Source organism: Aspergillus pseudodeflectus, assembly GCF_044049435.1.
Source record: "Aspergillus pseudodeflectus strain CBS 756.74 chromosome Unknown BJX68scaffold_64, whole genome shotgun sequence".
Lineage (NCBI taxonomy): Eukaryota > Fungi > Ascomycota > Eurotiomycetes > Eurotiales > Aspergillaceae > Aspergillus > Aspergillus pseudodeflectus.
The window spans coordinates 5,338-23,083 of record NW_027263840.1 but is presented as its reverse complement, the minus strand read 5'-3'; the positions used below and the strand labels follow the sequence as shown (position 1 = coordinate 23,083).

Sequence of the window (17,746 nt, the reverse complement as noted above, 5' to 3'; positions counted from 1 at the left end):
CCTGAATGCAACGCACAGTCCCGCAAGGCTGTGCACAAGCATCACGAACCAATGAGGCTTTTGCTCTGATCCAATAGCAAGTGTGAAGGTGGGGATTTCCCGAACAATTGTTCAGGAAATCCCCACATCACGCTTCCTGCTCCAGACCTGAGAGCAGCGCACGATGGCCGGCCTCGAAATCTTCAGCGTGGCCGCCGGAATTCTCCAAGTCGCTAAGATCGGCGCTCACCTATCAGTCAGTCTAAGCCCCTGCCACAGCAAAGCCCGGCAAGCTGATGATGGCATCCAGAGCATATCCAGCGACGTTGCGTTAACCTCGTTCTCCGTCAGCTAGGCGACAATTTGAAACACGATACACAAGCCCAGTTATAGCACGCGGAAGCGCTGAGGACGACTCGGGATATTCTGCAGGAATGTAAACCGGTCCTTGAGAAAATTACCAAGGCGATTAATGGCGATGGCTTGGAGCCGGATTCGAAGATAAGTACTTTCCAACGCGTCGCACAACGATTCAAGTTTATCATCATTGAGAAGGATTTGGAGTTTCTGCGGTGCGGCCTTCCTAGACTCGAGTCTATGCTGCTTTTGGTCGTGAATGTCATTAGGTATGCCGGACAGGTTCGCGGGTGGGTATGTTTTCTTGCCACTGCACTTCTCTACCGAATATGAATGCAGTGCAGCCGAGTTGAACTAGGCGCTCTCGAAGATCAACGCAACCTAGTCCAAGGGCATGTCGAGAAAAGGGAGGCGGAAGAAAAGCAAAGCAAGCCCTTGCAAAACGCGCTTGAAGATATGAAAAACCTTCTACCTGGGGACATATTGTCATTTAGCAAAGGAAACACCGACGAGTTACTTGCATACTGTTCCCTGATCGAGGAAATAATCTCTCTTGTCGACCTGTACTGTTTCAATTTGGCGCAGAGCCACTATACCAGGGTCCGAAATGGCATCATGCGGATCCATGATGGAGAGGCTATTCAGCTGGAAGCTACACATGGCGCCCAGGTGGCGCAGTATCTCAAGGATGGGATTTTGGCTTCCGAGAAAATCGACCACCTACGCCTTCCCCAATCCTGCCAAATGGCCGGGCCCCATCTTTTGGGGATGCTTCATCATCAGCGGTTCCTTTATCCCACTTACTCCGACAGGGAGAGCTCCCTACCATCACCTAGAAGCCTCTTATTACTTCCGAGACCATCACTCAAGAAGCAATATCTTTACCTAGGATGTCGAAAGTAGCCATTTCAACAGCCGTAGACAAATCCGACGAGCGGGGGTGGACTGCTTCCCGAATCCCGACGCAGAATCTGCCACAGTAACTAAATCCAGGGTACCCTACCTTGGAAGTCGGCTTCTGCTTATACACCACACTAACTATACCCTACAGGCCTCACTGGGTAGCTGATCCTCAAGCTGATGACCGTCCATACTTCTTCCCGCGGAAGGGTGTGCTCGTGGAACCAGCCGGGAAGGATTCAAGCGCAATGGCGATATGATCCGGCATGGGATTGTGCACGACTCGCCGGGACCCATCTTTCCGTTTTGCCAGGAGAGTAAGCAGAACCCTCGAAAGTATCCACGACGTGACAATCTCAAGAGGTATATAATCTATCTTGTCTTGTTTTATTTACGGTCTGTGCGGAGGCTAATGATCATTCATAGGCATGTTCGTGTTTACCATATTGATAAGGATGAAAATAATCCTGGTCTGCGCCGTGTGCTCAGTCAGAGACCAGAGGGTACTGGGAGAGGATGAAGGCGTGGAGCTTCTCCAGTTTCTTCAGAGGACCCCAAGGTAGAGTGTCCAAGCCAAGTGAAATCACTGATCCTGGCGTGGACAGTCTTGAAGGAGGACGAACTGGGTATGCATTACTTGTAGTGTTCATTTCATGGATGATTCAACTGGGACCTTGGTTTCAGCTGCTTTATGACTCGCAGTTTGGCTTACTACCATTCATATGTGTTAAGAAGTTAGGCCATGGACAGAGGAAGGTAGACATTCACGAAATCAATCGAGCATTCTTATCAAAGTCATCAAGCGGTCCGTCCTTCCATCCTAACAGTATTTCCGCTTGACAGTTCGTCACAACTACCACCAGACAACCGATAATCAAGTAAGGTAACAGCCCAGAGCGTACCTTTTCTTGACACGGACAGGGCACCCGAATACAATACTACTGTTCGCGTCCTGCGACTCGCTCTTGGCTCGAAATCTACCTGGTATTAGCTCGCAAGCTTGAGACCAATATAAGGTGGACCAGTGAGCAACGAACCAATTCCGTTTCTTAGTCCTTCTTCGAGAGGAGATTCCTCGTCGCCATTGCTTGCGGGCCGGTGGTCTCTCATGGATGAAGGTTCGGTGCCACAGACTATAGGGTACCGTCAGCTGCTGGTAAAGAGAAGTCACTGATATGGGGGAAACCAACTTCTGCGGTAGATTCGTCTGTAGGAATAAACTATGGGATCCCAGACGACCACAAGTGATGAGGCGCCCGTAATGAGGAGGGAGAGGAATGACAGTGTGGTATCTATCGACCAAGCCATCTTCGTTGGTTGTGGAGAAAAAATTGCAAGATTTTTACCATGGCGAGCGTTTTTATATTAGAGCGGCCAGTAATGATGGCACTACTGAAGGATCAAGCCCGAGGTGAGATGGCAGGGCGATGGTGGTAGAAATGGTGGTAGAAATGGTGGTAAAATCGCTGTAAAATCGATGTGAAATGGAGAGGGTAAGCCAATGAACGTGCTCCGCCTAGTCCATGAAAAGTAAGTTGGTTAGCGCGAGGCCTCCAAAAACTAGCCAATTGGAAACTGCAGGCTGATTGAGCTGACATGGGAGCCAAGAAAGAACTTGGGCAAATAGAGGAAATTGAGGAAACATAGAAAACATAGAAAACCTAAGAAATTTTGGCAACTTGAGGACATAGACCTTCGTACGTGGTTAAATTATCTTCATTATTCTAGATTCAAGAATCATGGTTCCCAATCATAATCATGCACCCCTTTCCCTGGCAGCCCCTCTCTTGGAATACGAACGCCGACTTTGCACTGTGGTGCAAGGCGAGAATAAATACACCGACAAACTCGAATCATGGGACACCAGAAAATACACCTCTGACGTATCCGGAACCTTCGTTACTACCAACACGCACAGGGCGTACTGGAAAATGTGGGTATGTTTCACTTTCATCAATTAGACACTCCATTTCTGTATTTATTCAGCAGTATCCCTCATCTAGTATGCTCTTGCTAACCCTGTGTATCACACCGGACTATGATATTCGATGACTATTCGCATAGATTGATGATGTATTCCTTCTCCATTCCGCAAATGCTAATATGCTCTATAAGTAGCCACTGATGCGTTCATATCAGGTACCTCTCTAAGCAACAGTGTCTAGTATTGACATGAGTTCCAACTCTGCGGGGTTGCCCACCTTTAGTCAAGCTAAGTACACCCGAGGATGCGCAATGACACGGAGACTAGCAACTGTCATGACTCCGTAATTTGTATATTAAATGCTTAAATACAAGCAAAGTTGAGCAAGATACATCTACAACCTAGCCCAAACATGGCAATCGGTTAACACTCGGTCCAGGTGCATGGTGGACCTCAAGTGCAAACAATACCAAATGTAGGGCTTTATCAAGCTATTTTCCGTGTCTTCAGTCTCTCCCAGCTCACTGGCTGCCTATACCTTCGCTACCACGCGCCTCCGCGCTCGGCAAGGCCACTCCGACGGCGTCGTGATAAAATGGTTATTGAAAGACCATTCCTTCTTCGCATCGACGAACTGAAACTCGTAATCCCGGAGCAGCGTCGCAGCTAGCTTGCTGATCTCGAAGTGAGCCAGGTTCCTGCCTGGGCATTGGTTGTATCCGGCGCCCCACTGCGGTATTCATTAGTCGACTGATCAGGTCTTTTTGACATGTGGAGCGGAGCGAAGAGGATAGAATAGGATAGGATAGAAGAGGTAAGGTGAGGTGAGGTAAGGTGAGGAGAGGAGAGGTGAGGTGAGGTGAGGTGAGGTAAGGTAAGGCGGGGAGAGGACGGAGAACACGTACATGAACAAGGAAATAATCCATCCCCTTCGCGCGCTCCTTATCAAGCCACCGCTCCGGGTTAAAGGCGTTGCTGTCTGCGCCGAAGAGGTCGGGGTTTCGGTGGATCACCCAGAGGTTCACGCTCAGGAGGGTCTAGAGTTACCATTAGCCCGGGCCTCTATTATTGTCTGGCTCTGTTAATCTTACGCCTTCGGGGAAGTATCGGCCCCGGATTGTGAGTCCGCCCTTTGGTGCGACGCGAGGGAGGTTAGTCCCGATGGACGAGTGGTAGCGATACGCTTCTTTGATCTGTTGTCTTCCTTCAGTACACGCTGCCACTCCCAGTTTAGAAGACTTACGCAAGCCTGTAGATACGGCAGATTCTGCGCCTCCGCGTACTGCACGATCACTGAGAGCTCACCTCGCTGCTGTGCCTCGTCGAGCTCAGCGCGTAGACGATCCAGGTACACTGGGTTGCGCAGCAGATAATACACAAGCGCCTGTAGCGAAGCACTAACAGTCTCTGCGCCCGCACCCACATTGGCCGCAGCAGCAGCGAAGACATCGTTATCAGTCATACGGTCGGGATGGGTATTTCTAACATTCAGCCACCGCTCCATCATATCATTTCTGGCCTCTGGGTTCTTCTTGCGCGAGTCAATGGCGGCGAGACAGGTATCGAATAGGTGAGACGCCGGGATCAAACCCAGTGTGCTCATCAACGGGTTTCCGATTGTGAGATTGTGGAACCACACGTAATGCCCCATGATCGAGACATACAGGGCCAGTTTGCGCGCATTCGCAATGGCACTTCCGATATCATTCCCTGCCTTGACGAAGCCGAATGACTGCGAGAAGGTGACCTCCCCAACAACATCAAACGCGAAGTAATTGAACCATTTATCCAGATGGACGACTCGATCTCCTGACCCGATAATCCGATCGAGCTGGGATTCGAGCTCAGAGATGATATTATCCACATAGGACTCGGACTTGATGATGTTTGACAGCGCGTATCCCGCAGCGACGTTCTTGCCCTTTTCAATGTGTCGCTGCGGGTCTGTTTCGGACATTTGGCTTACGAACCGGTAGTCGGGGATGCTGAAGACTTCGTACCAGCTTCCCTGGGTGTCGTGAGTTTTGCATTGCCTCTAAACTGGATGAAGTACACACCTTTGCGATCTTCGCGTGCAGAAGATGTTTCACGGCATCTGGATGGCCGATACTAACTTCGTTGTCTGTAATGCGCACGAAATCACCTATACACATGTCAACATTGCGATAATATCGGTGTATACATTAAGAATGCATACCATGTCTCTTATGCAGGGCGAGCATCTCCTCCTCCGTGTGGCCCCTAATGATCTGCTTGATCTTCCACAAGCTGGAGACGGACGCCAGGAACGGGCCCGGGATGTCCCGGAGAGAGGTGAAATACTTTCTTTTGACGACAAGGGCCAGGAGGATGACCGCTGGGATCAACGGCCACGGGAGCGCTGTCGCAGCGCTTGGGAACGCCATAGTCTCTGCACCGCTCAAAGGTTTATGCTACAAAGGACCAATGGATGTCGGCGTTAGATGTCCAGCACGAATTGGGAGAGGAAAATAAGATCTGCTGGGCAGATTGGAAGTGCAATCGCAGCGCACAGACGGGCATTGAAATGCAGCGGCCAGCCGTCCTGCCCCTTTCGAGCGGCGAGTCGGCCACGCGAAGCTGCTAACCCTGCCCAGGTGGCGTCACGCATTGAATATCCAATGACACGTTCGCTATTGCTTCCTGGCCTCGTGGCATGTGTTGCGCTAACTTTGAAGATTATAGTCAATGCAACTAGGGCTTAGCGCGCGTCAGTTTGATTATCCCGCACGAGATGAAGAGCCAGGTGCCATAAGTAATGTTGGGAAGACGGGGATAAGCAGAGATACGGTGCAGGTACATGGCAGGACCCGGCACTTTGAGAGGGAATGTTGGATCCTACCTCGGCTTCCCTGAGTCTTTCGTCCTTTTTTCATTGCCGGGACAATCCTTCGCGGGCCAGTGGTTCGCTTAACAGGGATCTTGTCCCGCTTTTGCATTAGATCACATCCAACTCCCTCTACAATTCGCATCCTCAGCTGCTCGAAGGAAGTGGCGGAGCCTGGGAAACTCAATTGAAGATTCCCTGTCGTGAGACTTGTCCAGACTTCCTTCTGGAGTGGATCCTCCATTTGGCGACCCTGGCTCACAGGATTCCCCAGGCTAAGTGATTTGACAAGATAGGCTGATCTAATCTTTGTAAACGAGACCTCACCATTCAATGTCTCGCACGCCTTCCAGACTCCCTGAGCATTGGCAACGTCTGGCGCTATGATCCCTGTCCGAACGATGCCTGTCGCCCAGAAACCGGGTTCAAATTTGCCAAGGATCGACTATGGCCGTTTATATTATGATCGCATCCTGCCGTCGTGAAGAATTTCTCCCCCAGGCTGGATCGTTTCTGACATCCCCCACATGCCCACATGGCTGGCATTTCCCCACAGGACCTCCCGCCGGAGTTTCTGGCGGAGGACAGAAGGCCCCAGACAATCATTGGAATGGCCGTTGCGACCGGCGTCGCAGGCGCAGTCGTGCTGACGCGGGTATACGCGCGATGGCGACACATTCAGAAATTTGGGCTCGACGATGCCCTCATCTGTGTCGCAATGGTATGTGCACCCTCGCCCTAACCCTGGGCCCAATCCCCAACCACACCCGGTACAATATTCTAAGCAGAGAGAATATAGGCAATAAACATCGTCCTCCTGGTCGTCATGCTCCAAGTCCTCCACCACGGCGCGGGCCGGCACCTGGCCGCCATCGACCCCACAGCCGCACCCCCGCTCTACAAATGGCTCGTGGCCGGCCAACTCATCTACATGCTCAACCTATACATCTGTCGACTAAGCGGGCTAGCCTTCTACGCGCGGCTCAACTCCATGCCTCAATACGTCTTCTACCTCCGTCTCTCCTTCGGATTTATAACGGCCGTGTATATCTGCCAGACGCTGATCATCGCACTGCAATGTATTCCGCTTTCGGCGTTGTGGAATCCGGCGGTGGAGGGGAGGTGCATTTCCACCATGGTGGTGAATTATGTTACAGCGAGCATGACGATTGTTTGTGATTCGATCGTGCTGCTTTTGCCGATGAATATTATTTGGACGCTCAAGGCGAAACTTGCGAGGAAGGTTGCGCTGGGGGTCGTGCTTTGTTTTGGGGTTTTGTAAGTCGTCCCTGCACAGTTTATGTAGGGTTCTTCGCTAACTATCAGATTCTAGTGCCGTTGTGTACGTCCGAGCCTTCGCACGCAATGAGAGTCTTCCACCCGCTGCTAATAAAGTGTACAGTACCTCCATCTGCCGCCTCCTCGCGATGCTCCCCGTGGTAAACAAACCCGAAGACGCAACCTGGTACTTCTCCGTTGTCCTCGGCTGGTCGAGCGGCGAGATCAGCGCCGCGATCGTCGCGCTTTCCCTTCCCGCCCTCAAGGCTCTGTTCGGATCTGCGCTGAAGAACAAGTCGTCGGCGAGTGACAACTCGAACTCGAACTCGAATTCGAATTCGCGCAGTCAAGCGGCGAGCGGTGGCGGTAGTGATGTGCCGATGGATCGCATGGCGAGAAAGGTGGGTAGTAGTGGGCGAGTGTATGGAGATCTCAAGTCGTACTCGCATTCTGTTCGCGGTGGACAAAGTGCCAGTGAGGAGGTGCTGTGGTTGACAAGTACAGATGACGACGAGAGGATTCAGGTTAAGAGGACGGTTAGAGTGAGTGTTGGGACGTATAAGCGTGATAAAAGTTAGGAGAAACAACCGGTGATATTTTGCTATGTACTCGGTATAAAAGTATGCTCTAGGGAGCTTGTCCTCTCTCCACTTTAGAGATTGCAGGTGAGATAGGAGATAGAATTATCGCCTGGCAGCCAAAATCACTCCACACCTAACTCGAGTACCTAACCTACAATGCTCAGCTCCATGACTACCCTGTATAAACCTCCCCACACACTCCACACGGTATAGGCCCATCAACATACTCAATCTCGAAATCCGGAACGGGCCTCTCTGTGACAAAGAACTCGCAATTGTTCTTTCTCGGCGGGAGATCCGGCCCAATGCACAGCGCAAGCATCGTCCAAAACCTGTACTCCTCTTTCGGGTCCGCGCCGAAGGAGTGCCGTGCTGTCACGAGCAACTCCGAGTCTGCTGTCCTGTACTCGATGCGGAAATTTCGTGGGGTCGGATGTACAGTGCCAGATGTAGTTTTCGTATGCCGCTGCCTCTCGGTACTGGTTGATTTCGGTCTTAGTTAACTTGCGGAATGGACCCTCTGGCGAGGGCGACCGATCAAGACCCCCCGCAGATTCTCCGGAAAATCGGTTATAACCGCGTGGGAAAGAAGGGGCCCGTTCCAATACGTCGGTCGACCCTGTTCAGCCTGAGGCGGCGGCTCTATCGTCGTGCTCTGGTGCGCGCAGATGCGAAGGGTCAAAGCCACTACATCCTCTGCCCTAAGCGGCTTGCCGGGCGTCGCGCTACGTAGACGATGTTCCTGCGTGATGACAAAATTCCTCGGCAACTCAACCCAGCGTCCCGCCGAACCAAGCCAGTACTCGACACCGGTCCTTTGGACCATATAGACACTCAAAAACGGCGGAATTGGATTGAAATCCTGCGGCATGTCTCCGGACCGATGCGACCAAACAAAACTATACCCGGGCCTGACTCCATCTTCGGTGCGCGGCGAGAAGTCGATGACTGGGTCTTGATATAAGCATTTCCGCGTATACCTTGTTTATAATACTAGTGGCCTGGGAGATCACGCTAGAGAGGGCTAAATAATGGATTAATACTATTAAAGGGCGGCAGATCAGAACCTGTTGGAAGCCCCGCGTATCGCTCCTTTGTCTTCCACGGAAGGTTCTAGCACACATGTCTTCTTTAATGTTAATTAACTATATCTAGCGATTCCCTAGCTAGATAGCTCCATCGTCCCGAGAGATATCTGACAGACATCTAAATACACCATCGTTGATCATGGCTGAGTTCTCTCCTGGAGCCGTAGCGCTTTCTCTCAGAACCATGGTTTGTTCTGCACAATCGCTGTCATTTCTAATATGTCTAGATCTTGAACAGTCGGTCATTGCCTATTATATGTTTCCTCAAGTTCTGTTTTGTGTCGCAAGTATTCATGATACGAACACGCTCAGATAGCCATTGGAAGTCCTCCTCAGTACGTTAACTTTTACCAGGAAAGTCACGGAAGGCCTCAGGCTCCCGATATCTTATAATAGGCAGATACCTGGAATGATAGAAGAGTCTCTAATCATGGATACCGTATGACGCTAGTTGGGGGGCAGCAAAGAAGACGGGGGACTTCATAGAGTGAGGTTATAGCAGTATGTCCCTGGCATTATTATCAGCACTCTATCACATTAACTAAGTACAAGTCTTGGACAGCCCATGAATCACACCAAGCGGAAGCAAAATCAAAATCAAAGGAGCGTAAGAAGTGAATATGGAGCATGGGGCGACAGGCCCGATCATCTAAGAGGCACAATCTCCAATAATGAAAGCAGAACAACTCCAAAGTCATGACACCACCTCATAGTCAGGACGTGATTGCCAAGGCCTCTTAGGGGAGCTTCTTCAGTACCGTCAAGCAAGGTCCGCTGTGAATCAGCAGCATCTAGTACCTGAATCGCAGACCACGCTTGGCGTTGGCTGGAGGTACCTGCTTCGAGGTGGTGACAAAAGTGTACGTTCCAACGACATTCCCGTCCGAGTCCGTCTTGGGGTTGCAGGCCTCCCCAGCCTCCTCAGCACCATCATCGCAGTTGGAGAGCGTCCCCCTGTAGCAGGTCATAGTGGGTGCCCACGCCACATACCCAGTCTGGCCCTCGTCGATGTCAAGACTATAGGTGAGACTTGTGGACTCAGACTCGCTGAACTCGACGCCAATACTCTCAGAGATAATACCATAAGGATCGCCGACGCTTGCGGAGAAGGTAGTGGTCCTGCCAATTTCCACGGACTTGGAGACGTCGATGTGGCCGGGGCCTACCTCGGTGTCGGAAACTTTCAAAGAGCCACCGAGGGCTTCATATGGGTCGCCGTCTCTGTTGGACGGTTCAGTTAGCGAGGGATTCGTAAAGTCCTGACGAGTTAATATCATTAAAGATGAACATACTGCGTGAATGTATCGCAGTCACGCTTGGCGGCGGGAGTTCCGCGGGTGGTGAGATTGCCTGTAATGACCTTGGCCTCCTCGGGGTTGCAGCCGCCGCAGCAGTAGCTCAGGCTTATTGGCGAATTGACTGCTACGCTATAACAGTAGGCAAGTCCCTCATTAGCACAAGACCTGTCCGCGGGCGGGGAATGCCAAGGACTGCACAGGACAAACCCACCGAGCGCAGACTGCGTTGCTGTATCGTCCAATAATCGGGCCACACGATGGGCTGGCGCCGCCGCTCGCGGGGCCGCCAGCAATATACGCGCAGCCTTGGTCAGGCTGCGGAATGTCGAGGTACACGGCATAGCCTCCACGGGGGAGAACCTCGTAGCCTCTATTTCACACTGTATAAGTCAAGGGTAGTGCAGGCAGGTAATTATGGGGAATTACCCGTTATCAAACGCCGATTTCTCATAGACAACGCAATTCGGTGAGTCCAGTGTCTCCACGTACAGCGGACAATCTGCGCAGCTTCCTTCCTTGCAAGCATTGATGTCGTTTGCGCGTGAAACAGCTGAGAATAAGGATGCAGCCAGACCGACCAGGACAGAGGACTAAACAGTGACCATGGCTGCTAAGCAAAGAAGTAAAGTTGGATACTGTACACTATAAAGTGATTGCTTGACTGCTTGTTATGGGCTGCAAATCAGGCGAGGACGACAACCCTCTTTATACCTATAAGGCAGGGTCATCCCATCATGGAGGTCATTGACAATACCAACACCGGCCAACCAGATATCCGTATACACATCACGCCGCTGACATCACGCAGTGACTGAAATATTGACTGCTGTTTCTTGTTTCTAGAGTATCTGTGGCCCTGAGGGTACCCGCATCTGCATCCGGGTACTACATTGCAGTGGTCTTTCACCCCATGCTCCGGTGTAGAATTTTGATTGGAGAGACGTTCGAAGCAATAGTAATAGATATGAGACTGGTTTGAGACATCCACAATCTGTGCCTTGGTATGTGTAGCAGCAAGAAGCGCGACTCTTGATATGGAAGCGATTAACTTGCGGACAGGGTTCCCGCCCGGCCCTGTTCGTGCTGTCTTACATGGGACTCTAGATAACACCAGCACGTGAACTCATTGGACGAAAGCAACAACAGCCTGCGCTATGAGGCCTGAGTATGACCCTGCAAATCCTGTGTTGTAGCACAGAAAAACCTGATGTACTATGCTATGGAGTGTGCCCAGTACCCGTGTATAGCCGTTGTTATTCTCCGCGGTTCACCAGTGGCAACCACAGTCACACTTTGGCCCCCAATGGCTAAAACAGGGAAGAACTACATCACATTTCCAGATTACTATCCCGGCATACGCAGAGCCAGCTTTCTTCAGGGCATGGCCGAATCAGCGCGAGTCATGCACCATCAGGACTCAGTCCAGCCCTTGGCATGGGGGCCTTGACTCCCCACTCCACCATTACCTTCAAAATCATTGAGAGTTCTTGAGATTCATATCCAAATTTCGTGGCCATGTCCTCTAAACCAGTCTGGCTCATAACCGGGTGTTCTTCTGGGTTTGGATTTTCACTTGCAGTCCTCGCAGCAAAACAAGATCATAAAGTCATTGCCACTTCTCGCAACCCGTCCAAGTCTCCGGAACGTGTCTCGCAGCTCGAAAGCCTTGGAGGGATATGGAAAGCCCTAGATGTTACAGTCCCTGACTTGAAAGACCGGGTAACTGAGCTTTTAGCCATCTACGGGCAAATTGATGTGCTTGTGAACAATGCGGCCTATGGTGTACTCGGAGCTGTTGAAGATATGCCGTATGTATAATCTCTTGCTTTTCTGCCGAGAGTCAGTGGTTCCATTGCATCATCTAACAAACGGCTGCCAGTACTTCTGCCGTCCATGACCAATTTGCCACCAATGTCTTCGGACCGCTTACGCTCACCCAGCTTATACTTCCCCAAATACGTTCTCGCCGTACTGGCACAATTCTGAACGTCTCCAGCGTAGGTGGGCTCTGCTTATCTCCTTGCACTGGTATCTATGCCGCCAGTAAGCACGCTCTGGAAGCGTGGACCAAAGGCTTGTCTCTCGAGGTTAAGGACTTTGGTATTAAAGTCTTCATTATCGAGCCCGGCAGTTCCCGAACCGGTTTTTTGTCCATTCAGTCGGGATCAGCCGCTGGCGGGAGTTTCCAGATCACCCCGTCCGAACCATATAAAGACGGTACCGCAGGTCATTGGCTTGGACTATTTGGAAATCTTCACGGGAAGGAGCTCGGGGATGTTGAAGAGGCCGCCCGGGCGATGTGGGAGGTCGCCACAGGGACAGGAGAGTTGGGCAGCGTTGTCCACAAGGAAGGTTATGTGAGAGTTCTTTTGGGAAAAGACTGTGTGGATGCGGTTACTCGAAAGCTTGCCGAACTACAAAGAACATTGGACGGAGAGAAAGACTTGATTAGTTCTCTGCAGGTAGATTTGTAGATGAACTAACCAGCCTTGATCTCGGACTCTTGTGAGATTGGCATACCTTGAAGACGTCTGGTACTTGTTAATACAAGAGCGAATAAACCCAGAGTTACTCTACTGCACGTAGAATGGACGCAATATTGACGATACCAACAGCAAATCAATGCTTGAAAAACATAGGCCCATATAGCTAGAGTTGCTTCTAGATCGCCTAACTTCCCGTCACAGTGATGGTCCAGACGATTGCAAAAGGGTGAATTATGTCAAGGATAGCGCAAGTAGATGCGAGGGTGTGTGCTACACCCTTCCCCTTAATTTAATGCCCAGGGACCTAAATCACATCTTATTAATTTGTATATTAGTTCTGATTTATCTTATAATGCTCTATTAAGTTAGTGTTCAGGGCCTGATATAACATGTTTGGATGACTTTGCTTGGCTGGTTAATTAGGCAATGCAGGTGGGTAAATTTCATAGTTCTTTACAGGGGAAGATAAGGGACAGAAATAATTAGCATCTAAATGCATATTCTACACTAAATATAAAGTCTTGGATGTAATAGGCTTAATAAGGCTAGTTAGACTTAATCTCCTATTAGTAATGTATCTAAAGCTTGGATTCCATAATTCTACATGCTATGGCTTATCTGGGACTCCCCATATCCATGGGACAACAGCCCAGGGAGCTAACTAGCAGGCGGTTATATATATTCTGTGATGATTATTACTATCCCTTCTGTTATCTTACCTGATTAGTTATCTGGTTCGTGCCCCTGCCAAGTAATATGATTATTATATAACATGGCTTCCATGTGACTGGCTCGTATATCCTCTACAAATATTTACTTTGCCCTGACACGTTCCAACGGGCAATCCTTCGCGTTACTAACCAGACATGTCATTGCACATTTTCATTTAATATTTAGATCCCTTAAGATAAGGTTATCTGTAAGACCCTCGCGAATGTACTTAGATACTTGCAACCCCATAGTCCTTAGTCAGCCCGCAGGCTGACTAAGCCCACAGAGGACTTCTCTGCTTGCAAGGGGTTAATTCCAACCTCTAGTATTAATCTACTACGAGATCCTTATTCTTGGAATTAGCCTATTATAATAAGCTATCTACTCTTATTACTACCTTTTACACTACTTGTAAACCTCCAAAAGGCTAAGGACCTTTATAATTTTAATACTTATTACCGCGAGTGGTCTATTAGGAGTAATAATGGTTGATACACGAGTAGGATCACAACGTGGCTAGAACCCTCGTGATGAGATACCTTGTGATGGTGAACCAGGCCCCTCTAGGACCTAGAATATAATCCATCCCTTATAAGAAGGGATAATATCCTTAATTAGTAAAGGCTTAGAATCCTTATAGACATCCACCCTTATACCTATTAATTCAGGGGTAATATTTAAGACACCTAGTTAATAAACCCTTCGCAAGAATAATCTAAATAAAATTAAAGACCTTATAAGCCTTACTACTAAAGAATTATAATATTAAGTTAAGGAACTATAATAAGTAGAATATATTATGATCCTTTAAGGGTAAACCACTATAGTACCCTTTTATAAGCACGCTTATATAGAGTTATTACCCTATACTCCACCCCTAAAGAGACCTCTACTTTTATGACTACCTATAAAGGATGAGTAGTACTATACTACTATATATATAAACTACTATGAATTCACGTGAAAGATACAGGCCTTTAGGAATACTAATAGCTATATAAAGGATAACCTACTACACCTTATAGTCTTATACCTTGATTTAACACTCTAAGGACTATAGAGCGTGGAATCATCTATAATATATTCCCTAATCTAGGATAACCTCTATAAGTTCCTTCTTAGATAGCTAGGAGACCCTATAGACTATCTATATACTATATAGAGCAAGGCCCTTTACATGTAAAGTATAGAGGGTAAGAGTAACTATATCTACCTATAGTAATAGCATGAATAATAGTTAGAATTAGGTAAAGAGGGTTAAAACCTTAATACCCTAATATTATAAATATTCTTTAAGTCATTCCCTTAGAGTATAAAGTAGAAAGTCTATAAATAACTAAAATTCCTAACTACCCTTATAGACCTTATCTTACTAATTATAAAATTATAACTAAGTATCCTAATACTAACTATGAAATCACTACTAGTAAAGAAAGATAATAATAGATAAGAGAATAAGGAATACTTAAGGTTACCCCTATTATAGAGAGCCCGTAGTAGGGGTCACTTTAATTATAGAAAAATAGGCTAATACTAAGTTAGGTGCCTACTACTATAAGGTGGTAGTAACTACCTATAAGGATGCTTCTATTATAGGAAGCCAGGCTATTATAAGCCTGATTACCTAGACCTTATAAAGGATAATAGTAAGGGCTAGGCCTAATATAAGGTGCCTATACTAGTAGTAGCTATATCTATATAACTAACCCTTATTAATAGGGAGTAGCTTCTTATAGAGAGGATTTTCCTCCCTATAAAGGTAACCCTACCTAGTAGGACTACCATGGATTATAAGGCACTTATAGATAGTAGGAGTGAAGTTAATATAATTCCTTCCCTACTTATAAAGTAAGTAGGATAGAACCTACTCCCCTATTAAATCTTTATATAGACTATAAATAAAGGATAACTATAGAATAAAGGAGTTATAGAGGTGGATTTCTAACTCTAAGACTTATAGGGCACCTAGAAGGAGTTTAAGGTACTTATAATAGTATCCCTAGATATCTTATAAGTAACCCTTAGAATGCTATAACTAAAGATTTATAATTCTAAGACCTACTAGGCTAAAGGAAAGTATATCTTCTATAGAGATCCCCTAAAGGTGGAAAGTATATCTATTAAGAATTTCCTAAATAACATCTATAAAAACCCTAGGCAGGTATTCTAGGTTAGTATAATTGTGAACCGCACTATATAGTAGCTGCGGGGATAGATATGTATGAAGCAGAATCAGAGGGTCAAACAGTGAGTCTCTATTATTATTGAACTAATCGCTGGTCTTCTAGCGGGAAGGCCAGCAGCGCACGAAGTTACCTTCATGTGTCACGTGCGTAGCCTCGGCCACGGTTGCGGCCTGGGGCTCATAACTATAGTGTGGTACGGGCACCACACCTAAGTAATTATAGTGATGTCTATACACAGTGTCTAATACTATCTTCCCCCTTATAGAGATCGCGCCCTTATGATCATAGTCTCTCTAATAGTGTGCTTGCTCTTTATTATAGTTAGTTAGAACTATAGTTAGTTATTAATAGGGTCCTGTTCCTAGTAATAAGGGTGTAGATGTTAGGGATAGCTTTATATCTTGGTATTTCTACACTGCGGCCCTCATGGTGCTATGCTTTTAGTAGTATTTTTAGTTTCTATGTTATAGGTTCCGTAGTTGCCGCTTCTATACTATTATAGGGGTTTGTGATGGAGGGGTAATTAAGGTATAGAGTTATTATGGTTTTATTTTAAGTATATTTCTAAAAGGCGATAGTTTGGGTATTATTAAAGTATTATAACTATACCTGTAGTTCTTCCTTTCTCTTCTCCTTAGACTCTTTAATTTAAAAGTTTTAAACTATATATTCCTTAATTCACTATCTATTTCTTATATTTCTTATTTATTTATTTATCTTCTATATATCCTATTACCCTAGTTTCGTTCTCTACGGACGTCTTTTTTGCTATATTAGTAATATTATATATTATTGGCGTTCCTTACTGGTTGTATCCCTCTTAGTATGGGTTTTATAATATTTTGCCACGTGTACTTGTTTTAACTATTCACCATGCTGTGTTTCTAAGGTCTGTTCATGCTGCTAAACTTTGTAATAGATATCTGATTCCCCTTCAGCCCCCTTAACCCCCTAGTATACTCACACTAGCGCCCCCCTCCTCGTAGCTTGCTATTACTATAACTATAATACCGAGCTCTGCTCTCTCTTAGCAGGCGGCAGGCTGGTCTATGACTAGTATATCTTATTATCCCGTGGGGCACTAGGATATAATGCTATAAGTAACACCTCTAGCGTAGTTGTGCTTCTTACAAGCTATTCCTAGTGCTGACCTTCGCAGCTGGTGCCAGCCGTAGAGTCTGTGGTGATTAAGCTTTAGCGTGTACTCCGCGCTAGATCTTCTACTATAGCTGAGATCCTAGAGTTATGCCGCTCGTATCACGCGGCTTGTTATTAATCTTATGCCCCCCACTCCTCTTCCCGTGTTGTTTAGTTTGCCAGGCTTCGTGCCCTTCTTCTACGTTTTATAGTTGGCCTGCCTTTAGGTAGAGGTATATTGGTACTACTACTCCCTTAAGCATTTCCAGGCTAACTGTGGTGTCTATTAGACGTGGTTGTGTTCTTATGCGGCTTCGCCGCGGTGTTGGTGTTAGTGGGCGCTTTAGGCGCGTGGGGGGTGCTCCTGGTCCATGACTAGTGAGCGTGCTGCGACCGGGTCCTGCTGGATACTCTCTTCGAGAGGGCGCCGCATGTGGTGAAAGCATGCAGTGGGTCAGGGATGTCATGTCCTGATGGACGCTGTTTGATCAGTACCGTGCGCGGTGTTATGGCAGTAGGCAGTCCCATAGCTTTTAACATAGCTCTGCGTTCGTTTCTTTCGTGTGTTATTATTATTTGTTTTCCACTGTTGCGGGGCCTTCAGGCCGAGAATTGACCATTTTCCCAAGCCAGATTAGTTATTTAACGTAGATTATAGTTCTTTATAGGCTTTTCTTTATTCTTTAATTATAAATGCGGCCTAGTTACCCGTAAGTAGCTTTTCTTCTTCTTCATCCTTCCTTATCTCTTATTCCTGGCCATGCCCCCTATTCTGACTAATACGGAGTTACGGTTTGCCTGTAACCATTACCTCTAGGGAGGTCGAACCCATTCTTACTAATATTCCCTGGTTACCGTAACTGCGGACGACGCCATCACTGCTTGTGCCTAATGCGCTTCCACCAAGCACTGATGTGATTGGGTAGGTGTGGTTCCTTGCGGGAGGATTCCGCTAACTATTATTTTAGCCAGAGGA

The 17,746-nt window shown here is 47.6% G+C and overlaps 4 protein-coding genes across 4 annotated transcripts; 2 read left to right on the top strand and 2 right to left on the bottom strand.

Annotated features, from left to right (window-relative positions):
• Positions 1–3,692: 3,692 nt before the first annotated feature.
• Positions 3,693–5,565, bottom strand: BJX68DRAFT_258415 (cytochrome P450; the record flags this gene model as incomplete). Its single annotated transcript, XM_071043528.1, has 6 exons — positions 3,693–3,890; positions 4,066–4,197; positions 4,252–4,353; positions 4,404–5,168; positions 5,218–5,303; positions 5,358–5,565. The coding sequence occupies 6 exons, from the start codon at positions 5,563–5,565 to the stop codon at positions 3,693–3,695; spliced, it is 1,491 nt and encodes a 496-aa protein (XP_070894105.1).
• Positions 5,566–6,540: 975 nt separating this feature from the next.
• Positions 6,541–7,861, top strand: BJX68DRAFT_278926 (uncharacterized protein; the record flags this gene model as incomplete). The annotated part of the gene is made up of 3 exons (XM_071048624.1): positions 6,541–6,726; positions 6,805–7,283; positions 7,408–7,861. The coding sequence occupies 3 exons, from the start codon at positions 6,541–6,543 to the stop codon at positions 7,859–7,861; spliced, it is 1,119 nt and encodes a 372-aa protein (XP_070894104.1).
• Positions 7,862–9,743: 1,882 nt separating this feature from the next.
• Positions 9,744–10,591, bottom strand: BJX68DRAFT_271537 (uncharacterized protein; the record flags this gene model as incomplete). Its single annotated transcript, XM_071046964.1, has 3 exons — positions 9,744–10,173; positions 10,245–10,379; positions 10,458–10,591. 3 exons carry the CDS (start codon positions 10,589–10,591, stop codon positions 9,744–9,746), a joined length of 699 nt encoding a protein of 232 aa, XP_070894103.1.
• Positions 10,592–11,765: 1,174 nt separating this feature from the next.
• On the top strand, positions 11,766–12,724 carry BJX68DRAFT_258413 (SDR family oxidoreductase; the record flags this gene model as incomplete). The annotated part of the gene is made up of 2 exons (XM_071043527.1): positions 11,766–12,058; positions 12,130–12,724. The coding sequence occupies 2 exons, from the start codon at positions 11,766–11,768 to the stop codon at positions 12,722–12,724; spliced, it is 888 nt and encodes a 295-aa protein (XP_070894102.1).
• Positions 12,725–17,746: the final 5,022 nt, after the last annotated feature.